The following is a 17,900-nucleotide window of genomic DNA, read 5'->3' as shown; positions in this document are numbered from 1 at the left end:
TATAAGAACCATGTCTGGAATAGAAAGTAGGCCTAGGGCCTAGGGAATTGCTGGGGCTACACTAAACAACTAAAGGTTAGGAAGTAGGAGGCCCACAGGAGACGCATGCAGTGTCTATACACAGCTGCGAGTTACCATTGACTTTCTATGGGAAACAAAGAAGTTACAAAGTTATTGTTTAAGGGCACTTCTGGATGGACTACGACAAAACCCCTTTAGACTAGGACACTTTGACAGTCAAGACCCACGGGAGCACCGGAGTACTCGTGTTACCTCACCCAGGGAAGCCGGGTGCATAGGTGCCTTTTGGTGTCAGGTTTCGTCGTCGTTTTCAATGGAGATTTGCAAAGAAGTGCTGCAGGCGACCAGAGGAAATGTGTTCGGGTGGATCGAAGATCTGAAGAACCTGAAAGCAGAAGGGACAGAGTCTGGGTCACTAGCCAGTGACCAGGAAGGAACCAGGAAGGAACCAGGCGATGTTGCGATGATCTCAGGTGAAGAGGTGAAGCTGGTCTCTGCAGCCATAAGGTCCAGGAGGTGTCGACGACGACCAGGAGCTGCATTCGAGCTGTCCCACGAAGGATCTAGTTGACTGCGGTGTCGGTGTCCGGATTGGACCCAACAAGCCTTGGCAAACGCAATCCACGCAGGAGATGAAGATTGGCTTCGGTGTAGACCAGCAAGTTCTGTGGCGCTTCTCCTTTGTAGGGAAGGTGGAGGAAGCCTGGAGCAACCAGGAAAGCAGTTTAAGTTCAAAGGAAAGTCTTCAGGGTGCTCACTAGCCAAAGGACTAGGAACTGGGAAGATGCGTCGAGCTGAAATGCAAGAGCAGGCCCCACGTGGCACTCGTGGAGTGTGGAGGGCTGAGCTTCGGTGCAAATGGTGCTCGGGTCTAGTGCTTCTCATACCCCAATGCACAACTGCGAGTTACCTCAGGAGTCGATGCAGTTAGCAAAATGCAGGATGTCCAGGAGTTCCGGTCCCACGTCTCTCGTGTCTGCTATGGGTCTCAGCTTTGCTGGAGTCATCTGAAAGAGACACGTTAGTGATAGATTCCTTACCTTAGAATATCCCCAGGCGTCAGACTGGATCCGGAAATTTTTGCGTAGCAATACCCCTGCGCGCTGGTAGGCGTCGTCTGCGGCTCCGCGTCCGTCGTCGGCGTCGTGAGCGCCGGGATGACGTCGTCGGAGTATATAGACGGCGCCCATGCGCGCTGACGTCAGTTCTTCTTTTTTCCGCGCCAGCTAGCGCAGATCCGGAAGAAGCTCTACCCCCAGTCACTTTTTGACTGAAAACTTTTTTGATCTTTTTGATCCTCTATTTAGTCGATTCTCGACTATCGGTGCCAGGGATGCCCGGGTTCAAGCCTTGCTCGAAGTGCGGCCGACTCATGTCGGTCACGGACCCCCATCGCCGGTGCCTGAAGTGCTTAGGCCTCGACCACGACGATCGAACCTGCTCCGACTGCCGGGCCCTGACGTCGAAGGCTAGGCGGGAGCGGTCCCGCAAGCGTCTCGAGCTGAGGCAGTCGGCCCCGCGCCGCTCCAGGTCCCGGTCCCGGTCCCACGGGAGGTCGAGGGACAGGTCGCGAGGTCGGAGTCATCGACGTTCCGGAAGTGGACACCGATCGTCTGGTTCCAAGTCCTCAGGTAAGAGGCATGAGAGGTCGGAGCGACACCATCGATCCTCCGACCCGCCCCGTCGCTCGCACGATGCGACCGGGGACTCGGGCGACACCGCCCACGCGGCTCCGCGGGAGTCGCAAGCGTCGCCGCCTGCCCCACACCTTCGGGTCCCTGGGCACGGCGCGTCGCAGGAGGAGGTCGAGAGGTACCTCATGGCCATGAGGGCCCTCCCTCCTCAGTCGGTTCCCGTGGCGCCTTCGGGCCGATCGGCTCCGTCTGGAGGTCCTTCCGGGTCGGGCGCTTCGGCCCCGACGACGTCGGGTACTTCGGGCCCGGCGCCGCTGGCGACTTCGGTCCCGGCGCCGCACGACCTCGCTGGATCCGGATCCGGGACCTCGCCGGTCGACCCTGTAGGAAGGTACATCCTGACTATGGTTGCCCCCAACTTTTTGCCCTGTGTTTTAGCTGGTTTTGGACATAGTCGACCTGGGACCCTGCCAATCAGGACCCCAGGCCTACTGCTCTCTCTTTAAAATGGATTCCATGTACCCGAGGTACATTTCCAATTGGTACTGGGCCACCCTATCAGACCCTGTAACTCAGGGCATGGGTGTACCCAGGGCTGCCAGGGGCTGCAGCATGTATTATGCCACCCCTGGCTGGCCTCCTAAATCTGACACAACTGGCTGCATGACAGCTGGGGCAAAGTCGTGTAATCACCCTTTGCTGTAGGTGTAGTATACCTATACCTAACCCTAAAATGGACACACAGATTCCTATCAGTCACTCCTATGGCAGGCCTTGACAATCCTGAAGGCAGAGTGCTTGGAATCGTGTGAGATGGTGCTCTGGCATGAGCTGAGCCTGTCTGCAGCTTGCGGAATCAAGTCCTAATAGCTGTTCCATGATATCGCATACCATATACTCTTAAGTGCATTATAATCCTCGCGGTTAAATGCTATCTTTGGTATTGCTTTATCAAAACATGTCGAGTAAGGTGTCATACGAATTGGAATACTAACCCCTCGCCAATTCTGGCGACGGGGTTAGCATTCCACCCTTCTAGAGGGACACGACATGTATGTAACTGTGAACCCCGGTTAAAGTTAACTGAAGCCTCAGCTCCACAAAATGGATGCTGCCACCACAGACACGAGTCTGACCCCCTGCAGCTGGGAGTCCTTCCAGCGAGGGGAGCCTGGACAAAGGGTTTCCTGTCAGGGGCGGTGCTAGCACCGTCCCAGACATGGTTTTGTGTATCCTGGGTAGGCAGGGCTTTACAGGAAGGTGACTGCTGAGTGGCACCCCGGTGCTCACTACGCATAGGCCGGTCTGAACCAGTTCCAGGGGCACACCAGCCCCTGGCCTGGGGAAGTCCAGCATGGCTGAGGGGTGTAACCACCCCCCACCTAGTCCCACCCATAGGCAGGACCTAGTCACCGGGTCAGCCCCCTTTTTTAGTATAAAGATGGGAGCGGGCCCCCTGTTAAAATTAGATCATCTTTGGAATCAAGATACCACTTTCTTCGAAAGGACTTCACGATTTCTTCTTCAAGATTCTCCCTTGTGGCTAAGGAGTAGTCACCCTGCATCAAGCGGGCACCATCCTAAAGAACACTGCGGTCTGCTGCAAGTCCTTCATCACGAATCCGACGACCCAGCTCGACGAGACCCGGCTTCCCTGGCACCTCTGACCTCTACTCACCTCTACAGCCAAGCTGAGAACCGTGAGTGCGACGAGACCTCAAGGGACCGACGATCGCCAAGACTGCACGACATCTTTACTGCAAGCCCACCGTGTCCTCCACTGGTGAGTGCTTTGGGGTCCGAGAAGCCCCGACCCTGCGCAGCTCCAGCACCCAAGATCAGCCCCCCTGCATCTCCACGATCGGCGTGGGGCCCTTCTGCTGTTTGCTGTGCACCGCGTTGTTTGGCTACTAGCCGGCTGGCTTGTGGCCTTCTGAACGACGCCCAACGACTTCACGACTGCTGGTCTGGTTGCTCCAGGCTGGCCCTTGCTTCCTTGTTCAAGAGAGGCACCCCGGACCCTCCTGGTCCACTCCAGACGCCATTTTAGGTCCACCGCGTGGGCTTGAATTTGCCAAGGCTTTGTTGCCCAATCCTGGGTCCAGCGACGCCGACAGCTTCCATCTTCGTGGGACAGCTCGATCCTCCATCCTGGTCGCCGACAACGCCTCCTGGTCCGTGAGATCTTCGAGTCAAGCGTCACCCACTCACCTAGTCGAGGTGGCTACCATCCGGTGCCCTCCTGGTGCCCACTGACTACTGGCTAGTAGTCTCGAACTTGGTCCCCTCTGCTTTCAGGTGTCATCTATCTTCGCGATCCAGGCTTGGATCCAACTGAACTTTCTTCACTGGTCACCGGCCAGCATCTTTTCTTCCGGCTCCTGGTCCGTCTACGAGGATTCCCGACGTCTTTTCAGACCTATGCAGCTGCAGCCCCTGGGCTAGGTAACTTCGGCATTTCGGTGCCCCAGCATAGCCTCACTATCCAAGGGTCAGAATCTACTTTCGTTTTCTCCCTACCAGGTCGGGTTCGCCCGAGAACACTAACTTTCTAATTCCTAGCTACCATAGACTTTTGTCCCGCATCTCGCGTGAGAGTGCACACACTGCACCCGAGTCCCCTAGGCCTCCTAGAAGTAATCTAACGATTCCCTAGTCAAGTCCTAGCGATTCCAAAAGCTATTAGTACTGTACTTACCTGCTAGTAATTTCGCATTCCACTTTCAGAGTATATGGTTTTCCGTGCCCCTCGGGCATTTGTATATACTGTGCTAACTTAAGTATTTTTGTAAGAGTTTTGGGTTGTGCTTAGTACCCTGTCCTCATAAAGAGTACAGGGCTGTTGTGATCTTTAAATAAATAACTGTTTATTTTCATAACACTTGTGTGGTGTCCTTTCACTTGGTATTCAAGGGGTATATGTGTGGTAAACAGCTGGCTTAACACGCCCTCTCGAGTCTTTAGCCTTAGACTGCTCGTATCCACGCTACTAGGATAGCTGGTCTATAAGGTTGACTTACAACCAATCATCAATAAGGGTTGCTGGACTGATACATAGTGTTCACTAGAATAGTGAGCACTGCATATCAGGCCACCTTCTCACAGACCCTACGACCTCGCCGGCGCCGTCCCTTCAGGTGTCGTCCCCGGCAGCCGATGTGGTTGCCGCCCCCAATGTTTCCTACGGTCCTCCTCAGGAGTCGGAGGGGCGCCGCTGGGCGCCGATTCCGTCGGCCTTCGGAGAGTTCTATCTCCACGAGGAGGCCCTGGCTGTTAATCCTGGTCTCCAGGAGCCGGGTGACGAGGAGCAATGGGAGGGGTCCGAGGACCCTCTGGCACGTGATTGCCAGTCACATCAGGACTGGACATATGAGCTTGGGGAGGCCAGTGGTATTGATACCTCGCCAGACACTGGATTTACGTCGCCCCCGACTGTGGCTTCGGAGGCGGGTTCTGCTTACAGTGTAGTGTTGACGAAGGCAGCTAAGGCCTTAAACCTTCAGCTCCCCGTCGCGGCCGTGAGGACTAATCTCCTCACTGAGGTCCTCAAACAGCAGTCCGGCTCCGCGGAGCCCCTCCTGCCGTTCAACGAGGCCTTGTGTGACGTTCTTCTGGGCACTTGGTCCAAGCCCGCCACAGGCCCCCCTGTGGACAGGAACGTGGCCAGACGCTACCGCCCGGCACCGGGCGACCCTTGCTTTTTGTCCACCGACCCCACCCCCGAGAGTATGGTCATCCAGGCCTCCAACTCCCAGACCGCATTCCCGTCGGCCCCGCCCAACAGGGAATCCAAGAGATATGAGCAGTTCGGGAAGAAGGTCTTCTCGTCTGTGAGCCTAGGGCTACGGTCAGTGAACACCAACTGTCTCTTGGGCCGCTACACCCACACTCTGTGGGACACGGTTGCGGAGGTGCTGCCACAATGCCCTGAGGAGGTCAGGGCTAAACTCAGCCAAACCCTTGCGGACGGCCGAGATGCGGCACGTTTTTCTATCCGGTGTGGGCTGGATACCACGGACTCACTGGGCAGGGCGATGGCAACGACGGTGGCGGTTCGACGCCACGCCTGGTTGAGGTCCGCCAACTTCTCGGCCGATGTCCAGGCCACCCTCCTGGACATGCCGTTTGATGGCCGTCGCCTCTTCGGCGACAAGGCAGACCATGCGCTGGAACGTTTCAAGGACTCCAGGGCCACGGCCAAGTCCTTGGGTCTTACGGCCCCACGCCAGCAATCGGGTGCCTTTCGCTCCTTTCGTGGCCACGGAAGGGGCGCCCCACCACGGACCGCCAGCCACACGCCGCAAAATGTCCAGCAGCGCGGTGGCGGACGTGGGAACCGCCGCGGCGGTGGTCGGGGTCAGCGGCGAGGCCAGTCCACACCTCCCTCAGCAGCCCCCGCCTCAAAACCTTCCTAGTCCGAGTTTTCAGGCCCATGTGACGCCCGTGGGAGGCAGGGTTCGCCATCACCTCTCCCACTGGCATACAGTCACTTCGGACAGGTGGGTGCTGCAAATTGTCCGAAGGGGTTTCTCCCTCCCCTTCGAGTCTTCCCCTCCATCCATGCCACCTCAATACCACCGTGTGTCGGGGGATCACTTGCAACTTCTGCAAGAGGAAGTTTCCGCCCTCTTGGCCAAGAGGGCCATCGAGCGCGTTCCTGGGCCAGAAGTAGGACGTGGCTGTTACTCCCACTACTTTCTGGTACCCAAGAAGGGCAAAGGGGGCCTACGCCCTATCTTGGATCTGCGGAACGTCAACGGCTTCCTCCGGACGGAGAAGTTCAAGATGCTCACTTTGGCTCAGGTCCTGGCTGCCCTGGACCCAGGAGACTGGATGGTAGCGTTGGACTTGCAGGACGCCTATTTCCACATCCCCGTCCTGCCGGCCCACCGGCGTTACCTACGGTTCATGGTAGGCCACGAGCACTTTCAGTTTACCGTGCTCCCCTTCGGCCTTGCCAGCGCCCCACGGGTGTTCACGAAGGTGATGGCGGTGGTCGCAGCCCATCTGCGCAGGCAGGGGGTATCAGTCTTCCCCTACCTCGACGACTGGTTGTTGAAGGCGGGCTCGCCCCAGACAGTCGTCAGCCACCTCCAGACTACGGCCGACCTCCTGCACTTGCTGGGGTTCTCCATCAATGTGCCGAAGTCACACCTGTGTCCCTCTCAAAAGCTCCTCTTCATCGGAGCGGTTCTCGACTCGGCGCAGTTTTGGGTTTACCCACCCGAACAGCGGGTTCGGGATATTCAGGCTCTGATTCCTGTCTTCAGGCCGTTATCCCGGGTCTCGGTCAGGTTGACGCTGCGGCTTCTGGGGCTGATGGCCTCCTGCATCCTTCTGGTGCGTCACGCCAGGTGGCGGATGCGGGCTCTGCAGTGGGACCTGAGGTTTCAGTGGGCCCAGCATCAGGGCAACCTGTCCGATCATGTCCTGATCTCAGAGGGCACTGCGAAGCAACTGCAGTGGTGGCTCACGGACCACGACTGGGTCAGTGGCAGACCCCTCTCCCTACCCCAGCCGGAGCACGTAGTTGTGACGGACGCGTCCCTCCAGGGCTGGGGAGGCCACATGGGAGAGGCGGAGATCAGAGGCCTCTGGTCTCCGGCGGAGTCCCGGCTCCACATCAACCTTCTGGAGCTGAGGGCGATTCGTCTTGCACTGAAGGCATTCCTCCCCTCTGTCAGGGGGAGCGTGGTGCAAGTGTTCACCGACAACACCACCGCCATGTGGTACTGCAACAAACAGGGCGGTGTGGGGTCGTGGACCCTTTGCCAGGAGGCTCTGCGCCTCTGGCAGTGGCTGGAACATCAGGGCGTGACCCTGGTGGTTCAACACCTGGCAGGCTCTCTGAATGCCAGGGCGGACGAACTCAGCCGCCGGTGCATGATGGATCACGAATGGCGTCTGAACTCGGACGTGGCGCAAGGTCTCTTTCGACAGTGGGGAGAGCCTTGGTTAGATCTATTCGCCACAGAAGAGAACGCGGAATGTCAGCAGTTCTGCGCGTTGGAATTTCCAAGGCGGCACTCGCTCGGAGACGCTTTTCGTCGCGAGTGGAGCTGCGGTCTGTTGTACGCCTTTCCGCCTATACCACTTCTGCCCAGAGTGCTGAAGAAGATCAGGCGCGACCCGGCCCAGGTCGTCCTTGTGGCTCCGGACTGGGCACGAAGATACTGGTATCCCGAGCTACTCAGCATGTCAGTCGATCCCCCGATTCGTCTGCCTCTTCGGGAGGACCTTCTGTCGCAGCAGCAGGGGACGGTCCTGCACCCGAACCTGTCCAGTCTCAACCTACAAGCTTGGAGATTGAGCGGCGGCAGTTGAGGCCATTTGACTTGCCTCCCGAAGTCTGTGATATCATTCTGGCAGCCAGGCGTCCCTCCACAAAGTCGGTATACGCCTGCCGGTGGAACAGATTTGTGGCATGGTGCACAGCAAAGGCTGCGGATCCTCTCTCTGCACCCCTTTCGGAAGTGCTGCTCTTTCTTCTTTCCCTTGCCCAGCAGGGCTCTGCTCTGGGCACTCTTAAAGGGTACCTTTCTGCTCTATCAGCCTTCTTTATTCAAGTCCCCTATTGTGAGTAGATTTCTGAAGGGCATCACGCACATGTTCCCTCCTGTTCCCTTCGTGATGCCCCAGTGGGACTTGAATCTTGTTCTCACCTATCTGATGTGTGCTCCCTTTGAGCCACTTCATAACTGCCCTCTTCGTCTCCTTACTCTAAAGACGGCCTTCCTGGTTGCCATCACCTCTGCCAGGAGGGTGAGTGAGCTCCAGGCTCTTTCTTCTTCTCCACCTTTCCTGTCTGTACATCCTGATAAGGTGGTGTTGCGTACACGACCTTCCTTTCTGCCCAAGGTTGTCACGGCCTTCCACATCGGGCAGTCCATCACTTTGCCCACCTTCTTTCCGCCTCCGCATCCCTCGAAAGAGGAGGAGAGGCTCCACCGTCTGGATCCAAAACGTGCGCTCTCCTACTACCTAGACCGCACTCGCCAATTCCGGGTGGATGACCAACTCTTCGTTGGTTACGTGGGCGCGAAGAAGGGGAAGGCTGTACACAAGAGGACCATCTCTAGGTGGATCATCTTGTGCATCCAAGCATGCTACTCCATGGCGAGGAAGGAGCCCCCGGCTGGATTGCGGGCTCACTCCACTCGGGCCACGGCAACGACAACTGCCCTGGGCCGCGGTGTCCCCCTGCAGGACATCTGTCAGGCAGCCACGTGGCCCCCGCTGCACACGTTCGCAAGACACTACTGCCTGGACAGTCAAGTCCGGAGGGATGGCTTCTTTGGCCGTTCCGTCCTCCAGGACTTTCTGGTGTGATATTGGTTCGCAGACCCACCACCGGGGTTGGTATTGCTGGGGTATCTATTCTAAGGTAAGGAATCTATCACTAACGTGTCTCTTTCAGATGCACAAGTTACTACTTGTGTAACGATATATCTGTAAGAGACATTAGTTAGTGATAGATTCCTTACCGCCCTCCCATCCTCCCCGTTCTGCGAACCGATATTTAGGGTTAAGGTCATCCCCTTTCAGGGCCCTAGTTTCATGGCACATTCCGATCGCGGGTGCGGTCATGATGGCCGGGAGTCGTCATCAGCACACGAGCGCTGTGTGCCATGACGGATGCACAAGATGATCCACCTAGAGATGGTCCTCTTGTGTACAGCCTTATATCTAAGTAAGAGGTGATTACACCACCTTACCCAGGCTGTGTGAATAGACCTGTGGTGTCAGTTTTGAGGGCCAGCCAGGGGTGGCATAATACATGCTGCAGCCCCTGGTAGGCCTTGGATGCACCTATGCCCTGGGTACCTATGGTACACTATACAGAGACTCACAAAGGTGACCCAATACCCAATCTGGTATGTACCTAAAGTACATGGTATCAATTTAGAACGAGAACAGCTAGGCTGTGGTCCTGATTAGCAGGGCCACAGCCAGTCTAAAGTCGAAAAACCAGAGTATCACAGCAAAAAGTGGGGGTGACCATAGGAAGCAGACCCTACTCTCCTACAGGGCTGACCTGTGGCCAGATATGGTAATTGGGTTTAGGCTTTGTAGGAAGGTACATCCTGACTATGGTTGCCCCCAACTTTTTGCCCTGTGTTTTAGCTGGTTTTGGACATAGTCGACCTGGGACCCTGCCAATCAGGACCCCAGGCCTACTGCTCTCTCTTTAAAATGGATTCCATGTACCCTAGGTGCATTTCCAATTGGTACTGGGCCACCTTATCAGACCCTGTAACTCAGGGCGTAGGTGTACCCAGGGCCGTCAGGGGCTGCAGCATGTATTATGCCACCCCTGGCTGGCCTCCTAAATTTGACACAACTGGCTGCACGACAGCTGGGGCGAAGACGTGTAACCACCCTTCGCTTTAGGTATAGTAGCTCTATATCTAACCATACAATGGACACCCGAGTTCCTATCAGTCACTCCTATGGCAGGCCTTAACGATCCTGAAGGCAGAGTGCGTGGGCTCGTGTGAGCTAGGTTCAGGCCCGAGCCGAGCCCGGTTGCAGCTTGCGGAATCAAGACCCAATAGCTGTTCCATGATAACGCGTACCATATCGGTAACTCCGGTGTCGCGTTATCCAGGCATGTCGAGTAAGGTGTCATACGAATCGGGGTGCTGCCCTCTCACCAATGCTGGCGACGAGGTTAGCATCCCACCCTTCTAGAGGGACACGACATGTACGTAACTGTGAACCCCGGTTAAAGTTAACTGAAGCCTCAGCTCCACAAAATGGATGCTGCCACCACAGACACGAGTCTGACCTCCTGCTGCTGGGAGTCCTTCCAGCGAGGAGCACTTGGACAAAGGGTTTCCTGTCGAGGGCGGTGTTCGCACCGTCCCAGACAGGGTTTGTGTATTCTGGGTAGGTAGGGCTTTGGCGAGAAGGTGACTGCGGAGTGGCACCCCGGTGCTCACTACGCATCTGCCGGTTAGAACCAGTTCCAGGGGCGACAGCCCTGGCCTGGGGAAAGTCCGGCAGGGGAGAGGGGTGTAACTACCCCCCTTCCTGGTCCCACCCTTAGGGCAGGACCTAGTCATGTACCCACCCCTTTCTTTAGAATAAAGACCGGAGCGGGGACCCTTCCAAATTAGAGCATCTTTGATTCAAGAACTACTTTCTACGAAAGGACATTCAAGACTCTTCTCAAGATTTCTCCCTTGTGACTAAGGAGTAGTCACCCTGCATCAGCGGGCACCAACTAAGAACTCTGCGGTTTGCTGTAAGTCCTTCCTCAAGGAATCCGACGGCCCAGCTCGACGAGAACCGGCTTCCCTGGCACCTCTGACCTCTACCCACGTCATCAGCTCAGCTGTGATCTGTGGGTGCGACGAGACCTCGAGGGACCGGCCATCATCAGAACCTGCACGCTCTTAAAACCAGCACGACCATCGAGGTAACTCTCTGGTGAGTGCTCTGGGGTCCGAGAAGCCCCGACCCTGAGCCGCTCCAGCACCGAAGTGCAGTCTCCCAGCATCTCCACGATCTGCGTGGGGCCCTTCTGCTCGCTGCTCAGCACGTTGTCTGGTCACTAGCCGCTGGCTTGTGCCCTTCTGTGACGACATCCGAGAATCATCACTGCTGGTCTGGTTGCTCCAGACTGGCCCTTGCTTCCATCTTTGCGGGAAGTACCCCGGACCCTCCTGGTCCACTCAAGACGCCATCTTAGGCCCACCACGTGGCCCTGAGATCTGCCAAGGCTTGTTGCCCCATCCTGGGCCCAGCGACGCCGACAGCATCATCCTTCGTGGGACAGCTCGCACCTCCACCGTGGTCGCCGACAACGCCTCCTGGTCCGTGAGACTGCAGAGCCTAGCGTCGCCCACTCACCTGGTCGAGGTGACGGCCAACCGGTGCCTTCCTGGTACCTTCTGACTACTGGCTAGTAGTACGAACTTGGTCCCCTCTGCTTTCAGGTTTCATCAATCTCCGATCCAGGCTTGGATCTCTACGAACTATTCAGCACTGGTCGCCGGCCAGCAACTCCTTTTCTTCCGGCTCCTGGCTCGTCAGCGAAGACCCCGACGCCTGTAAGACTTGTGCAGCCGCAGCCCTCGTGGCTAGGTAACTCGGCATTTCGGTGCCTGCATAGCCTCCTTACTCTAGGGTCCTGAGTCCCTCGCTTCCGACTTGCCTTATCGGGTCCGCCCGAGACCTTAATCTTTCCGTGTCCTCGGACACTTGTTTTAATTGTGCACTTGAAGTATTTGCTAAAGAGATTTGGTTTGTGCTTAGTACCCTGTCCTCATAAAGAGTACAGGGCTGTTGTGATTCTTAATAAATATACTGTTTATTTTCATAACACTTGTGTGGAGTCCTTTCACTGGGTGTTCAAGGGGTACATGTGTGGTAAACAGCTGGCTTAACGCGCCCTCTCGAGTCTTTAGCCTTAGACTGCTCGTATCCACGCTACTAGGATAGCTGGTCTATAGGTTGACTTACAACCAAACACCATAAGGGTCGTTGGAACGATACATAGCGGTCGCTAGAATAGCGAACGTTGCATATCGGGCCAACTTCTCACAGGCTTCAATGCAGTTTTAGGGAAAGAACATAGGCCCTGAATACCTGATTAGCAGGAGTCAAGGGCACACTCAAAGCACATCAGCAATTCAGCAAAAAGTGGGGGCAACCATGAAGAAAAAGGGCACTTTGTGACTGGCTTTTCGCCGAACCGGATGACCGCATGGAGACTGGTGTAATTTTCACCAATATACTTTTCTGAGCCTGTGAACTAATACAAACCATATGTATGGATATACACAGCGTGCAAGATAATAATTTTATTAATGAATTTCTGAATTGACACTACCTATACATGGTAACCTACATAGTTTTCAAATTAATTGGTACAACATATTGGCAACACCTACATGAATAAAAATATTTTACACTTTAAGCCCTGAAGCAGTCCGATCAAGGACGAAACGCGTTGGCGGTTGCAAATTTTAACATGAATAAAGAATGCATTTAAACAACGCAAGATCCTATTGATTCTTTCTTGGGAAAACAACTGTTTACCACAAATTTATTGTATTATATTTGGTCCATTTATGACATGTATATGCATTTAAATCTTTGAAAGAGTGTAGGGCTGCGTTTGTGCTACACTTTCTCACTGTAACTCGTTCCTCATATTGATCTCATCCGTTTACAAACTTCTTGGGTATACGTTTCCCATTTGGTGCCTCAATGTGTTCCTTTAAAAGGCATCAGGACAGTGTCGGCTTGTCTTCAAATTTTTCTTTTGAGTTTGAAATTTAAAGCATAGTGTTACTACTATGATATTTTCTTACAATAACAATTTCTCCATAATAAGTCCCAAGATGTTGGGAATGAAATGAGTTGGCTGACTTAAAAATCAATATACTAACTGTACCATAGAAGAAAGTTTAATTCATTTTTAATTAAAAGAAGCATTTGAAGAACAGCTATATAACTGATTCATAAAGGCTCAGTTTTCAAACTGCATGTATCTTGAGTGCAACCCACTTGTCATATAATTATTGCACTTATTCTAAACTGTCTTAATATAGTTGAATTTGAGGGCCTTTTGCAGCTGGGTCCTGTTTGGGATTTGACCCTGTACTTGACGTTAGATGTTTTGAAACTAATTTGATGTGCTGTGATGACTGCTACGGCTACTGTTTGTGAATTGCCCATTATCTACTGTGGAGGTTCTTTAAGCAAAGGTGTGGGCCATTCCCTTTTTCATATGGTGTCCTGTACTATATCTTTTCCTCAGCAAGACAGATCCCTCAATACTCACAGCTGTTGTTGAGCCTGTGTGAGACGTTGCAGGATGAGGCAGTTGCACTGCTGGATCAGACACGCCACGAGCTCAGCACCGAAGAGGCTACAGAAGACAAGGATTCCATGGAGACGGACGACGGGCTGCGGCTGAAACACACGGACCAGCGTGATGGGGTAAAACATAAAGAGATTCTCCAGGCGCCAGCTCTGCATGTTTCCACTTTTTAGACACTGTCATTAACAATGAGAGTTTGAGCAGACCTCCCGACCGCCCTTTCCAGCCTTCCTCCTCTCCTACCATCTCAAGTGGCCTGTCTCTCCTTGTCACTTTTGTTTCATCCTAAGTGATCATTACTGCCATCCATGAGTGCCTTGCTTCTTGACCAAATATAATTGCAGGTCTTATCTTTAGACATTGTCACATAATTAGTTCTCCATTCGTTCCCCAACCTCTGCTTGCATTAACTGATAAGGTTACCCATTTTCAGTTCCTACTGACCTGAAGATGTTACCTGGTTTTTACCTCTTGTAATAAAAAAAAGTTGCAGGTAAACACTAAAAATTGGCGAGGTTGTTCGTTCATTCGGATGGATGAGTAATCCAATCTGAAATCCTTAATTTGTAACCAATATTGTGAACTAAGTTCATTTAAATGCAAGTCCGAATAGTTTGGTTTCCTATGGTGTTCGTACCTCATATGGTTTAGTTCAGATCTCTGCTTTGGACTGAGGGTGTTCCAGAGCCTGGAACATAGCAAGTCCTGTGATCTGCCACCTGCGTTTCATTCTCCTGAGCGATCCTTGTCGATTGGTCAAACACTGAGCAAAGTCCTCAGGCTGGTGGGGCATAGTGAAGAGATGGATTTGACCTTCTACTGTCTCCTCATTTAGAATCCTGCACCCTGTTTGTACATTTTCCCTTGTTCTGATTTTTATTATTTTACTCAATTATTTCATGCTTATCATTATTTCACATTTGTATTCCATGTTTCACCAGCATTGGATCCCATAAATATCTTTAGAAAAGTCCTAAGCCAATCAGGTGAAGCACATTGAATCGACAGGCCACGTCACCATAATCCCAATTTCTAAAGACGCGTGTGAAGGGAGTTCCACTGAGCTCTGCTAAGTCCACTTCTAAGTCCATCTGCTGCTTATATTTGCTTCGTAATCCATTTTTATCCCATCCAAAAACAGCCTCCCGTCTTCAGTTAGTAGTTTTAGGAGAGTGAACAGACAATGTCTGATTCTTCTGATGCCTTTTCAGACTTTTTAGGCTCTATGGAAAGCGAAGTCTCAGTTCTGAGGATCATATGTACATATATGAAGTGCATCCATTGCTTGCGTCCATTCCACAAGGCCATGAACTTACAGGATATGTCAGACATTTTCAAGTAAAGCCCTCCGTGTCAAAGAGGGTGTGCTGTTGTTGTGGCTTCAGAAGTACAAATTCAAAGGTATCCTTTCCTCTGGAGAGGATTCCGATCGCTCATTACACATTCCAAAGAAACCCTCGAAAAGGGGTTCTTTATAACATAAATGGACCACCAAGCCTCCTTCAGATAAAATTCTTTCAACCTCTACAGAGCCCTCTAAAAAAAATCCTCAGAAAAGTGGATAAGAAAACTACCAGGTATCAAAGTCCATCTTTTAGAGGCAATAGTTACTATAAAAAAACTCACCCTGAACCAACCACAGGCAGACTAAGGTCTGAACCGTCTAAATCATTAAAGAAAGAATCTACAGAACAGGCCTAAAGATGGACTAATCCTTGGATAACAACACTGTTGATAGAAATGGAGTTCACCTCATCCAAAAAAAGAATCGCATAGACCACCAGAAATCTGTTCTCAAAGAAACTTGATTTGTCACAGTAACTGATGTCATTAAAGACCCTGACCACACCCATTATTCTGAGTGGTAAAGACTTAAAAGCTCACTCTGTTGCCTAAGCTCACCTCTCCAAGTGAGGAATACTCATTTCCACCTCAGAGGCTTTTAGATATGAAGGACTTAAAATATGAATACCTTTTTTTACCTTTCCTGCAGTTCGGCACAACAGTATGTCTAGCACTAGGGCACATTGTCTGATGGATACATGTACCTGCAGATTCTTCACCTCTTGAATATCCCTTGCACCCGCATCCACAGAACCTTCCTTGAAAGCTGCCCCACGTTGACGGGTATCGAAATGCACATGGCTCCGCATGCATTGTAACATAGGGGTCCCTCTCAGGCCATAGATCATAGGTGTCAAGCTCATGTAATCAATTTACTCAAAAAGCAGATAAATTGTCTTAATCATTCATTTATCTTTTGAGAGACACATTTTACATGGAACAAACATCCACAATTATGTTTACGTCAAAGACCATACATTAATTTAGACAAAACACCAACAGAAACAAATAATGTCTACATACTACAAAGAATAAAAAGGAACATTCTTAACCTTATAAACATAGAATCATCACAAAAAAAGGGGACCTACTGTACAGTGCATGTAACCCTATTGGCCTGCTGTGCCGCTTATTTGGATAAGTGTCCAAGCTTTTCTTTTTATGTAATCAGGACCTATTATAGGTACTCTCGACACTAAACTACTGAAGGGTCAAGGTGAGGTCCGAGGGTAGTTGTACATATTCTTGACTCAGCCATGTGAATTAAGCTTGTGTATTCAGTGCTGTTGCACATTGACTTTTGGCATGGTGTCTCTTGGCCTCACGGAATATGTGCCAACATGTTTCGACCTTAGTTGTCAGACCAAGGGCAGTGTTTCAAACGAAGGTCTTCCTCAGGACTGGAGACTTATGAAGGACACTTGGAGTTCCTGATCATGTGTATCAGAACCGCAGATCTGAAAGAGACACGTTAGTGATAGATTCCTTACCTTAGAATATCCCAAGGCGTCAGACTGGATCCGGAAACTTTTGCGTAGCAGTACCCTTGCGTGTCGGTAGGCGTCGTCTGCGGCTCCGCGTCCGTCGTCGGCGTCGTGGGCGCCGTGATGACGTCGTCGGAGTACTTAGACGCCGCCTCCGCGTGCTGACTTCAGTTCTTTTTTCCGTGGCAGCCAGCGCAGATCTGGAAAGAGCAGCTACCCTAGTCACTTTTTGACTAAGTTTTTTGGTGATCTTTTGATCCATTTCGAAGTCTGTACGACTCAGACGGTGCCTGTAGGGATGCCCGGCTTCAAGCATTGCGACGAGTGCGACCGTACCATGTCGGTCACGGATCCCCACCGCCTGTGCCTGACGTGTTTGGGCATCGACCATGACGACGAGGCCTGCCCCGACTATCGGGCCCTTTCGAGGAAGGCCAGGCGGGAGCTGTCCCGCAGGCGGCTCGAACTCCGGCAGTCGGCCCCGCGCCGTGTGAGGTCCCGGTCCCGGTCCCACGGGAGGTCGAGGGACAGGTCGCAGGGACGGAGCCGTCACAGCTCCGGGAGTCGGCACCACTCCTCCGGGTCCAAGTCGTCAGGTAAGAAGCATAAGAAGTCGAAGAGACATCATCGCTCTTCTGACTCCCCCCCGACGCTCGCACGACGCGGCCGGGGGTTCGGGTGACACCGCCCACTCGGCTCCTCGGGAGTCGCGGGCGCCGTGTTCGGCCCCATACCCTCCGGTCCCTGGGCTGAACGCGACGCCGGAGGAGATTAAGCGTTTCCTCATGGCCATGAGGTCCCTTTCTCCTCCGACGGGTTCCGCGGCGCCTTCGGGCCCAGCGAACCTGTCTGGGGGCCCTAGTGGGTCGGGGGCTTCGACGCCGCCGGCGCCTCAGGGCCCTACGATCCCGACACCGCCGGTGCCCTCGGGCCCGGCGCCGCAGAGTCCAGCGGCACATGCGCCGCTGGACCCTCATCGGGCTCTGGATCGTCACCGGTGGACCTTACGACCCCCCCCCCCGACGTCGGTCCGTGTGGTGTCTCCTCCGGTGTCGTCCTCGGGCGGCGCCGTCCCCGATGCCGATCTTGACGCCGTTTGGAGATTTTAGCTTCTACGAACCGACCTCATACAATTACGACCCTGAATCTCAGGAGATGAGGGATGAGGAGGATTGGGAGGGGTCTGAGGACCCTCTGACCAGGGAATGTCAGTCTACCATGGACTGGGCAGGAGACCTTGAGGATGCCAGTGGCCTGGACACCTCTCCAGGCACTGGATTTGTCTCTCCTCCTACCGTGGCTTCGGAGGAGGGAGCTACCTATGGTGTGGTGTTGACGAGGGCGGCCAAGTCCTTGCGCCTTGAGCTCCCCGTCGCGGCCCTGACGACTAACCTCCTCACTGAGGTCCTTAAGCCGCAGTCATGCTCCATGGAGCCTCTGCTGCCGTTTAATGAGGCCTTGACGGACTTTCTTTTGGGCACTTGGTCCAGGCCAGCTACGGGTTCGCCCGTAGATAGGAACGTGGCCAGACGCCACCGCCCGGCTCCGGGCGACCCATGTTTCCTGTCCTCCCACCCCAACCCC

General features: G+C 53.4%; 1 protein-coding gene across 2 annotated transcripts in view; it reads left to right on the top strand.

Annotated features, from left to right (window-relative positions):
* Positions 1 to 17,900, top strand: part of NUP188 (nucleoporin 188) — a 1,272,194-nt gene that overhangs the window by 973,200 nt on the left and 281,094 nt on the right. For both annotated transcript variants that reach the window (XM_086924860.1, XM_086924859.1), the window contains exon 34: positions 13,426 to 13,607. In XM_086924860.1, coding sequence (XP_086780986.1) covers positions 13,426 to 13,607 — 182 coding nt within the window. The remainder of the gene's footprint in view (positions 1 to 13,425; positions 13,608 to 17,900) is intronic.

Source organism: Lissotriton vulgaris, chromosome 5 (genome assembly GCF_964263255.1).
Source record: "Lissotriton vulgaris chromosome 5, aLisVul1.2, whole genome shotgun sequence".
NCBI lineage: Eukaryota > Metazoa > Chordata > Amphibia > Caudata > Salamandridae > Lissotriton > Lissotriton vulgaris.
This window is presented reverse-complemented; position numbering and strand designations above follow the sequence as displayed.